General features: G+C 34.1%; 1 protein-coding gene across 1 annotated transcript in view; it reads left to right on the forward strand.

The window, feature by feature from the left end:
- Positions 1–12,374, forward strand: part of Thsd7b (thrombospondin type 1 domain containing 7B) — an 817,905-nt gene that overhangs the window by 549,153 nt on the left and 256,378 nt on the right. Inside the window, exons 12-13 of the mRNA XM_042683500.1 lie at positions 3,283–3,480; positions 7,919–8,185. Coding sequence (XP_042539434.1) covers positions 3,283–3,480; positions 7,919–8,185 — 465 coding nt within the window. The remainder of the gene's footprint in view (positions 1–3,282; positions 3,481–7,918; positions 8,186–12,374) is intronic.

Consider the following 12,374-nt stretch of genomic DNA (forward strand, 5'->3'; position numbering starts at 1 on the left):
TTATTGAAATGAACTCCAAGAAATGGAACAAGAGTTTTTTTTTATTTTACTTTTAATTTTTTTGTTTTGTTTTGTTTGCTTTTTGTCCTATTTCTCTCCTTTTGTCACTGTTTTTATTTCTGTCCTTTTTCTCTTGTATGTAAGTTTGCATGATTGGGGGGAGTGTGAGGGGAAGCACAGAAATAGTGTGAACTAATTTATTAGTGATACTCACTAGACACTATGTTGAAACTGAACTATACACCTTGTGGGGGGAGAAGGTTAAGAGGGAAAAAACTTGGAGAAAACAAGGGAAGAGGTGACATTGTTAAAGAAGAAATATACTTGTTACCTGATCTATGCACCTGTAACCCTCTGTACATCACCTTGGCAGAAAAAAAAAAAAAGAATCTGAAAATGGTAACTCTTAGTCTAACCATGATTGAATGGTCTGTGGTTTCATAATTGCTTCCTACCCTTTATTTTTCATTTATAGGATAATGTGGCCATTATCAAACTTCATGCTTACATTTTGCATGTATTCTGTGGTTCTCAGAGACCTTGATTGTCTGTATTAGACTACACAGTCATACCAGTTTGTATAGTAGAAACAGATCTGATTTTCTTTGCACAGAATTGATAATGCAATGAATGGGTTGAAGTTATAAGCTGATGTGTTGATTAAACATGATATTTTTAAAGTAACCACTGAGGGAAGGTGAAGGTTTAAGCAAGATTTTTTCCATAGTCTATTTTTCAGTTACTGAGGATGACCAGGGAAATAATGAGACTAGGAAAGGGATTTTATATATATATATATATACTTGCTTGGAGAACTATTAGCTTAATTATATTTAAAAATAAATGCAAAGGCTAACAATAATTGGCAGTATTAATTGCAACTGCAATACTTGGAAGACTTTTTTTAGGATTTTTAACACTCTTTGTAATGGTCATATTATATTTATTTTAGCATTGTGAAACTAAAAATAGAAAAATGTTCTAAATTTCAATAACTCTGTTTAAGTCATTGATATTTTACTTCATTTCAGTTTGATTACATAATGAGAACTTCACCAAATGTTTTTGATATTCTCTCTTAATTTCATATACTTTCTTCATCAATTCAGAAGAGCTCAATGTAGACCTCTAAAATGCAATTTTATTCTAATTTAGGTGGTTTGTATAACTTCCAAGTATCATCCAATTATTATTTATTATTGTTTTCACATTCTAAACTTATTCATAAAAACACAGAAAATAAAATATTTTATACTTTATCATTGAAAGATTCTGCATTCATACAACATTAAAGGGTTGCATTCCAAATCGAATTTTTAAAAAATTCTCTCTTAAAATTCTCTATCAAATTATTCAGTGCATTGTCACTTTGAAAAACAAATAAAAGACTTGGCAAGATAAAATTTCTCTAAATTGATCCAAATTGGTTACCTAAGCATGCAAATCATGCAATCTTTGTACCATACTTAAGATAATGTATATTCATCATTAGTGATTGCAATATTTCCAACAAAGAAAATGCAGGTGATGCTGGCTTGATATTCAGTGGACTTTGTTCTGAAGAAGTGGATAAAAACAGAAACATGAAGTAATTCAAATGGAATGAATAGCTCCACCTGCTACAAAGCAGATGTCTGCACTGGGAAGTATTGTGTATGTGGCCATTGTCATCTTAGTGAATTCCTTGGCCCTGAATCATTAAATGGCTTTGGCTTCCACCAGTACTGGAATGAAATTTGTGATATTCAAATAGACTTGTCCTCTGTCACACCCAGAATAAGGAAAGTTTTTCAATATATAAAGAAAATGTGCAACTGGTAGAAGCCCTTATATATCTTCCCCTTGTCTAGAGAAATTTCATAAAGATTTCTTAACAGGATTGATCTTGGGCTACATGTCTTTATATCTGTCACATGGAAAACTTTTAAGTAGCTCTAATAAAAACTGATCTTAAATTGGTATTGTTAAGATGATATACTCAGAAACTATCCATGAACAAACATTGTGCCTAGTGGCACCAAGCCAAACATGGTAGTCAATATGGACTGGATCTAAATCACATAGGACATTTAGAAACAAAAATATTCCTAGACTTCTTACCCAGACATGCTGATACAGCAAGTTGAGATGAGTGGCATGGAAACTATCTTCAATAGGCAGCACTGTTAGGACTTTACATCTGTAACTGTAACCCCTCTGTACATTGACTTGACAAATTTTAAGAAAGAGTGCTTCTCCACTGAGGCAATATTACCTCCCTCTCCTCCTGGAAAAATCTAAAGATATTTTTAGTTGTAACCACTTGAAGGGGTGTGTTCTGTTACTATCTTATGAGAAGAAATCAGGGATGCTGCTAATAAAATCTTATTCTTGGCAAGCTTTTCAGAGGTACCCACAAAAATATTATCTAATCTAAAAATTCATCAGTGCTGAAGTTCAGAAATGCTGATCTAGAGAATCACAGAATTCATAACTAAACAGGGTGAATAAAAGATTCACTGAAATCATGAATTCATAATCAGATAAAATAAATGGCATGAACCTAAAGAAGCAAATAAAGATTTAAGTAAACCTTCATAAATGTTTTACCTCAAGATTATTAGTAATTTTATATGATTGAAGACAATCCTAGTTGAAAAGCTTGTGGGAGGAAAGTTACTAGCCGCAGTAAGGTAATTGTAGTAGGATTTATCTACGTAGATTATGAGTTTTACTTGAAAAGGTGATTTAAACATTTTAACTAATGATTAAATATTAATAAGAAAAATATTTGTAGAAAGCAGAACTTCCTTTTTAACTACAGACTGTGAGGTAAGTATTGGACTAATTCCATAAGTGCATCTAACCAACCAACAAACCCACCAAAAAATTTAATAAAGTCTGGGTAAAGTCCTCATGATTAAAAAAAAAATCAGTTTTATCCTTTTTTTGGTGCCCTTCTCCATTTTTCTTACAGATGCTTTTTCTAGTCTTATATAATCTCTAGGGATCAGAAGCTCATAAGCAGGATGTATAATAAATTACTGGAAGTTATTTGGTTGCTGTCAATGCAAGGTTTAGATTAATAATGAAACCAATTAAATCCTCAAATTCCTCCAATGGCAACAATAAAAGTTTCATTTCCAGGGAGCAAGAAGGTTAGCTATATTGAACAGCACATGCAATCATAGTGAAAAACAAATTTCAAACATTAGGGAGTTCTCCTATTTTGTCAAAGAACCAGCAGGTGCCTGATTTAATCAAAATAAGATCCCAAGAATAACAAAAGAATTTTTTTTCTAGCTGTCTCCTGCATCTCTGATGATAATCAGTCAGCTGAAATGATGGAATGTCTCAAGCAGAAAAATGGTATGCCTGTTCTTGTTCAAGAATGTACTGTGCCATGTCGAGGAGATGAGTGTACCTTTACTCCTTGGTCCAAGTTTACACCTTGCTCTGGGAGTTGTGAAGCCACCCAAACCAGGAGACGACAGCTCACAGGTAGGGTGCACCTTTCACTGTTTGTGATAAGACAAACTGTACTTCTGTGCATCTCCCAGGAAGATTAGAAGCTCTCACTGAGAGAAAGTTTGTGTTAACTTTATTCTTTTTGGTGGTACTAGAGTTTCAACTCAGGACTTAATGTTTGTTCAGTGAGAACTCCACCATTCGAAACTCAACCAATGACCCGGTTTTACTTCATTTATTTATTCACATAGGATCTTATGTTTTTTGCCAGACCCAAAGTCTGATCCTCCTACCTGTGTCTCTCATGTAGTTGAGTAGACAGGCATGTTTTTACCATGTCTGACTTGCATACCGATTTCATTTAGATAAATAATGCTAAAAGTCTGCTACTTTTTTGTGCTAGGAACTCACCAAACTTGAAAGCAGTGACCACTTTAGAAACAACATCAAAGGCAAGATCTAATCTCACTTTTATTCATTTTGAAATTAGCTTAAAAGCAATTCGAAACCTTAAAATTTCAGTAAGTAAAATTCAGTTTATGTACATTGATTCTGAATCTTGTGGGCTGTTCTGTGTACATCTGCAAAAGATAATTGAAAGTTAGTGCAATTGATAGTTTAATTGAAGTCCTGAAACAAATTATGCATGCAATATTCAAATGACTGAGGCAGTAAACTATTTTACTACTTGTCTAGGTAGTATGCTAGAACTTCTTTGATTATTATTATTTCTGGTACTAGAGCTTGAACTTAAAGTCTGATCATTGTTCTCAAGGCTAGCACTCTATCACTTGAGCCACAGCTTCATATCCAACTTTTTGGTGATTAATTGAAGTTAAGAGGCTCACAGACTTTCCTGCCCAACCTGGTAGATCTCAGCCTCCTTAGCAAACTTCTTCTTCTTCTTTTTTTTTTTTGTCGGTTATGAGGCTTGAACTCTGGGCCTGAATGCCATACCCATCAGCTCTTCTACTCAAGGCTAGTGCTCTACCACTTGAGCCACTGTGCCACTTCTGGTTTTCTGAGTGGTTTTTTGGAGATAAGAGTCTCATGGACTTTCCTGCCTAGGCTGGTTTGAACTGCGATCCTCAGATCTCAGTCTCTAGAATAGCTAGGATTACAGGCATAAGCCACCAGTGCCTGGCTTTGCATATATATTTTTACGTGCAGAGAACTGAATCTGATGAACCAAAGGAAATATGTCTAAATAAGCATTGAGATGGTAATCGGTATTGCTAATGAAAAACAAGGCACCGACGCCCATCCATTCAAGATCCCATTGAATTCATAGCTTTTCTGATCAAATTCATAATTTGAGTTATTAAAAATGAGTTTCCTTAAGTGACTACAGGTTTCTCAAGATACCTTCATATGAACGATATGTTCATTCATAAGTAAAAGTGAAATGTATAATCACACTAAAAGCATAGACTAAAATATGCAATACTTGAGCTCTGTTATCCACAAAGTATATATATATAGAATTTTGTGCAACATTTCTTACATTACTAAGATAAAACAATTTTCTTACAAACAAAAATAATATAATAGGATACAGTGTGTGTGACCAGAATAAAGTACAGGGATCAGTTTTCTAATCCTTGCCTGAAGGTGCCATTTTCCTAGCCACTTTTTTTTTATCTCAGAGATGAGAGATAACTTCTTTTAAAGGGAAAGAACACTTCTAATTAATGCCCAGGTTTTTGCTTCCTCTTGAAAGTTTGCTAATGATACTTGGCACCTGCAAAATCAGAATGGAAACTATTGAAAATTTTAGAGCATTAATTCATTTTTAAACCAGTACTAAAAATTCAAATGAAGTTGACTTTTATTTCAAATATGTTTTATTTATAAAAGTAAATATTTGAGAAGTGTTAGGCATTTTTCTACAGACTTGAAGCTAACAACAACACTGAATGACTTTTAGAAATAATTGTCTATTTTTAACTATGTCCTTTTAGGTGTCTAATATTTTTGTGTTCTCATCTCTAAGTGATAATAGAACTGTGGTCAGTCTCATAGAAAGCATTCACTGTAGAAAACAAAATGAGTCATTGAATTAGTAAATTAGTCACATGGATTATTTAAAATTAATATTGAACAAAGTAACACAAAAACTCAGTAATAAATTAAAATTCTTCCACTTTTCAAGGCCTTTTTATTATTATAGAATTAATCCCATAATTATTGTGGAATTAATTCTTGTATTTTGATTAATTGGTGGATTCCGATGTAACTTACCTGCAAACTTAATAGATGATCTCATATGAATGATGATGGAAATCACAGGCTCAGATTTAAAAACTTTGTGACACTTTCTCTCAACTCAGCCACACACAGAAAATCATGCAGAAACAAACACAAACCACTTCACTAAAAATGGGGCATTCTGATAGATTTATCTTTCTTTTTTAAAATTTTATTGAGACTTTAGTTACTGTCTATGTATGTGTTGTATCCAAATTGGATCATCACAAATTTTAGGTTGAATGGTAACTAAAACAATTTTTAAATAAGTTTTTTATTGTGAAAATACTGTACAGAGCGGTTATAATTACATGAGCAAGATAATGAATACATTTCTTTTTTTTTATTGTGAAAATACTGTACAGAGGGGTTACAATTACATGGGCAAGATGAGTACATTTCTTATCAAGCATTGTTGCCTCCTCCTTTGTTTACCCTTCCCATCCCTTCCCATCTCCCCCCTTCCCCCTGCCCCCGTCCCTCACCCCCCCCATCAAAATTATAAAGCTCGTTTTTTGACATAGCGTCTTGTACATTTCATTGTTGCAATGAATCCATCTGTATCCCTATTTATACAATTAGTTTTTTCCCTTCCCTTACACAAATTATACTAACATCAAATACAGTGAAAACAGGTTATACCGTGGGGGAGGGACATACAAAGCAACAAAGAAATCATCTTATATATATGTTAGAAACAATAGCAATAAAGAAAAGAACATTTGAGTCCTTATCTTAGGGTTCATTTCACCTAACATCAACTTATCTGACTGACTGCTTATCTCAGACATATACTAGTTATTGCAAATAAGGGAAACCGTGGGACCTATGTTTGTTTGGGCCTGGCTTACTTCACTTAAAATAATTTTTTCCTAGTCTTTCCATTTACTAACAAACTGGGCAATGTCATTCTTTCTGATGGAGGCATAGAGTTCTGTTGTGTGAGTGTGTGTGTGTGTGTGTGTGTGCGTGTCTGTTCATGTGTGTGCATGTATATATACACACACACACACAATGTGTATATATATATATATATATTATATATATACATACACACACACATACACACACGCACATGCACACGTATATCACATTTTCTTGATCCATTCATCTACTGAGGGGCATCTCGGTTGGTCCCGTATCTTAGCTATGGTAAATAATGCTGCAATAAACAGTTGTGCTGGTAGCTTTAGTATGGTCTTGTTTGTGATCATTTGGGTAAAAGCACAAAAGTAGGATTGCTGGGTCATAGGGGAGCTCTATGGGGAGTCTTTTGAGGAACCTCCATCCTACTTTCCAAAGTGGTTGAACAAGCAGTTGTTTATATCATGCCACAAAGTATCATTTCATTAGTTCAGGTATGCACACACATGCACACACTCAAAACAACTATATACATGATACACATTCTGACCTAATTTGGAAAATTGCCTTAAATTTGTGCTAGGGATCAATTTTTTGGTGCTATTTGGTACTGAATTTAGAGTCTAGAGCTGATTTTTATTAAAATGTAATCAAAGTAAAGAACTCTTGATAATTTGTTTCTTATTCTAAAAATCATTCTTACATTAAATAAATTGCTTAAATCCTCCTCAAACATTGATGGCAAGTAATTAAGGCTAGCACAAATATAGATAGCATCTATTTGTACAAGCTGTTTTCTTAATAATTTGTTTTGTTATTTTTGTTATAAATGAACATTTTTCTTGTGCTCTCTCTCTTTATCCCCTTCCCACTCTCTCAATCTCTGCTCTCACTTTCTCTGTCCTTCTTTCTCTTCTCCCCTTTTCTATTATGCTTCTCTTTTTTTCTTTCCCCCCCCCCCCATACTTCATTAGGCTTCTCAACTAACCAATACACATTTTTATTACTCAAATATTGGCAATGAAGGGATCACCCTAATTTGCCAGAACTTAGAATTTACTTAGAGATTTAGAAAGAAATGAAACACTGTCATAAACATCTTTGAAATATTGTTTACATAATTCCAACAACAAATCATTTTAGCTCCACATTAATTGAATTTCCAAAATAATTAAATTGAATGCTCTAGGTATTGTTCAATTGTCCTAGGATTTTCTCCTATCAGGGGGTGGGGATGAAACAAAAAGTAAAATTTCACATTATTTAAAGTTTGCCATTTTATGAGCTTATAAAAATGTGAATGATCTTTAACAAGACAACATATACAAAATTAATACATCTATTTTTTCTTTTGGAACAGGGAAAAGCAGGAAGAAGGAGAAATGCCAGGATGCTAACTTATATCCTCTTGTGGAAACACAACTTTGTCCTTGTGACATATTTACATCCCAACCTTATGGAAACTGGTCAGATTGCATTCTTCCAGAAGGCAAAAAGGAGACTCAGAGAGGAGGATTCCGAGTACAAGGAGACAACAAAGAATGTGGAGAAGGTGTGCACTTTCAAGCTATTGCCTGCTCTGATAAAAATGGAAGACCTGTAGACCCTTCATACTGCAGCAGCTCTGGTAAGCAAATAAAAGAGGAGGAGAAGATGACAACATTTACAGGACCAAGAGGGTTGGTCCAAAGTCTAGAAGCTGGTTGTTTTAATATATATTTTTTCATTATTCTGTGTGAATGAACCACCATTTCTGAAACATAGAAATACACATTGATATCTAACGATGATCTGGACCAATGACTATTTGATTTTTGGATAGTTAAATCTTTCCACTCTGTCCCTGGACTGCTTAGCCTTTCTTTACTTTTGATAAGTCCAGTTGTGGTAGAATTCCCTATTTATTTCACATAAATAATCCTGGCCTCAGAATAGGGTTGGATTTGAGAGAGGGAAGATCAGAGATAGAGCAACCAGATGGGAATTTGGGGTTAGAGTGTGAAATAGTAGTGTTCTCATGAGGGTAAAAATTGGCAGAGAACTTGGGAATGAAGAGAAAGTACCTGAGTCTAGAGGATGAAATTGATTGGAGGTGCTGAACAGGGGGAACTGGGCATAATTTTGAAAATTAGGTTACTGATAGGTAGTGGGACTAAGAAATGAAAGGTTCAGTCAATGAAGGAAAAGTTAAAAACTTCTAGGGGAATATTGAGGGAAGGGTTAACAAGGTTCACAAGAAGTTTACTCATTATTTATGTAACTTAAACCCCTCTCTATATCTTGACAATAAAAAATAAAAATAAATGTTAAAAAAACTTAGTTTTGTATGATTGGAGGACTAAGTAGAACAATCACTAGAGATGTAGTATGCACATATACATGTAGAAATATATACAACTGAAATTACTTGGAAAACATCTGTTTATCATCTATGTAATTATCTACACACACATACACACATACACACATGTTTTAACATAGCTTATAGCACATAAGCTTCTTCTTGTGAGAAGAATGATGTTGAAAATAGGAAGATCTTGCATTAATCATGACAAAGTTTTATTTCAGCTGTTGTTAGAAACTCTACTTAAACATTTTCACTGACTAGAAACTTTGACTGAAGCAAACATCTGAGCAAGTCTAAAACTGGAAATTGGAAGACTTTTCATTTATTGAATATAGGCCCTTCTACTCCATTAGGTTGCAAACTAATCTTATGCAGCTAAAACTAAATGTAAAATAAGGTTTATATAAGAATATATCACAAAATTTGAAAATACTTACAATTCCCCATCCATTTGTAAAAATATCATGCTTTTTTTCTCTCTTTCTCTCTCCTCTCTCTCTGTGCATGTGTACATGTGAGAGAGAGATTTTGATTTATCGGATAGTCTTTAGCCTCTTTTATCACTGTGCTCAGTTTTTCTCCAATGTTCCCCTCAGCAAAATGGAACACAGTGTTACACTGTAATTTTCAAGCACACCTGTCCCATACCATATGGTCTAACCATACTGGAATTCCATGTCTGTCTCCCTTTCCTGACCCCAGTTCTTTGCCCATGCTCTTTCCAAAGTTGGGCACTTTGTTTTCAAGGAGAATTCTTACTCAATTTTGAGTCCCAATTCAAGTCAGTTTCTTCATGAAGTCTTTTATTCCAATTTTCCATATGGTCTTCAATACTCACAGAAATTCAGACATACCTTCATGTAGATTATAAGTTATATTAATTTTTTTGCTTTTTATTGTCAAAGTGATATACAGAGGGGTTAGAGTTACATAAATAAGCTAATAATCACATTTTTGTCAAACTTGCTACATTTGCATGTCTTTCTTCTTTTTCACATTGTAAACCCTGAATCCTTGCAGGACTTACTTACAGAATATTTATTATGTGCCAAGAACAATGTTATTCTTTAGGTACACAGTTTAATTAACAAACAAATATGATCTCTATGCATTTTAGTAAGCTATATAAGTACATCAAATGCTATTCAAAAAGAAAAGAAGATTAATGTTATATGAGAGAATAACAGAAGAGACAAAATTTAAGTTGGGGAATTGGAGAAAATTGTTCTGGGGAAAAAATATAATGTATTAACAAAAAGACAAAAAGAAAATAGATGCATAATAGACGAGGAATACTCATATTCATTCTTCCATGCAAAATGGTCAAGTAATGTGTTAGCATAGTAACTGTGGATGCATTTTTAGTTTGCAGTTACAACAATCCTGTAGTCTGATCTTTAGTAACTGATATGAAATTTTGCATTCACATTCTGATTATATATGTTCAATTGCCTACGGGTGTCACAACGCAGAACTGTGCTTTTACCTGTATTCTCTTTCATATTCTTAGTTCATTATACCAGCTTGTTAGGAGCTCTAAATCTTGACTCTGACATCTAACATATTAGCTATAACTCTCAGCTTTATATCATCCCTGAATTTGATAAGCATACCATCTGTGTCTTTATCCAAGTTGTTAATCAGAATGTTGAACAAAACAAGACCAAGTACTTCTCATCAGCATTCCGTTTCAGAGAGACATCTCCCTGGATGGCACTGATCCATTAATCAACATGGCTTGGGGAGCTGAAAAATCCATCTCACTTTCTACATTTTTATAAGGGTGTCAGGGGAACTTTCGTCAGTTGCCTTTCTGCCTATAACACCATCTTTCTTTTCTGTCCTATCTAGTAAGCCCATCGGAAAAGAAAGTCTATGATTTTCTTTGAATTGACCTAAAAGAGAACACATCAACACCTATTCCGTTATTGAAATATTCACAAGCTCCTTAATAGTTTATTCATGGATTTTTGTCAGTCAGCTATGGAGACAGTTTTCTGTTAAGCCTTTCTATAGCACTATCCTTCAGAATAGGGTCAGCTTCTCTGAGAAGAGATAATGTCTCAATGGCTTGAAACTCAAGCTAAAGTACACAACACCCAAGTGGAATGGGTCATTTCTAGTTTATAGTTCTGTTCAGATTGTGAAACTGGTCACTAAAGCAGACAGGACAATATGGATCTTTGGCTGAAGGACATATTTCATGTATCCATTGACTGGATCTGTTTTTTGTTTTGCTGTGCTTACTTTCACATTCTGAATATTGGTATATACACAATGACAGCTACAGTTCTTCAATTTCTTCTTTCTTTTTTCCTTCCTTAAGGTTTTCCTCTCAGTGTGATCCTTTTATCTATCTTCTTCTCTGTCAAGTTTGTCTTAATGACCTGCAGTTCAAGTCAGCCTGTAAGATATACTTGTTTCAACTTTAATAGACTAAAAAATCTTAACTTGTGATTTTCACCACTATCTTCATTTTCCATGTCCATATTTTTCTTTTCTTCCTCAAAATCCTCTTATAAATGATAACTATATTGCCCTTACCTTCATAGTAAAGACCACAGAGTCCCAGTAGACACATTTCAGATTTCTCATAAGACTCCTCCTCCCATTTGTCGTTGATTGGAAGTTGCTGATAATGTGATAGGTTTTGACTGCTTTTCCTTGGATATCAAAGCTATGATGGTAGGAGATAAAGGGAAAGATTCATTTCAAGAATATGCCCTATGTTATGCACAGTGGCAGAGCCTTGCTTATGTTACATTATGGCATCTGTTTGCCAGGAGTAACATCTGGGCTCCACACAGCCCTGTCTAAGTATATCATGGAATAAATTCAGATATTTTAAAATTCTTTTCATCAAATACAATGATATCAAATAATTTGGGGAGGGGAAGGGAAAAACCAAAATGTTTAGGGATACAGGTTGACTCATTGTAACAATGAGATGTACAAGACACTATGTTGAAAAATGAACTTTACAATTTAGGCAGGGGTGAGGAGGTAGGGGGAGTGGGGGAGTGTAGTTGTGGAGGTGGGAGAGAAAGGATGGTTGAGGAAAAACAAAAGAGGAGGAAACAATGCTTGATAAGAAATGTACTCATTACCTTGCTCATGTAACTATAACCCCTCTGTACAGTATTTTCACAATAAAAAACATTAAAAAATAGAATTCTTTTCAAACTCTTGGTGCAACATAAACAGTGAAAGGATGGGCCATTATACACAGTTCTCCATTAATATCCATAGATGGATTAGTTCCAGGACACCCCCAAATACTAAAATCCATGGATACAAATAAGTATATGTATATATAGTTATTTAGCTTGTGATCATGTTCTCACTTGCATTAATGATATTTATTCCATTTTTTATTTGCATTTCTTTAGAATTTTTTAGTGGTTCTTGGGTTTTAAACATAGGACCTTGTACATGCAACATTAGAATAATACCAATGAATTATTTCTCC

This window comes from Dipodomys spectabilis, unplaced genomic scaffold (genome assembly GCF_019054845.1).
Source record: "Dipodomys spectabilis isolate Male_0828 unplaced genomic scaffold, ASM1905484v1 ptg000081l, whole genome shotgun sequence".
Taxonomy (NCBI): domain Eukaryota; kingdom Metazoa; phylum Chordata; class Mammalia; order Rodentia; family Heteromyidae; genus Dipodomys; species Dipodomys spectabilis.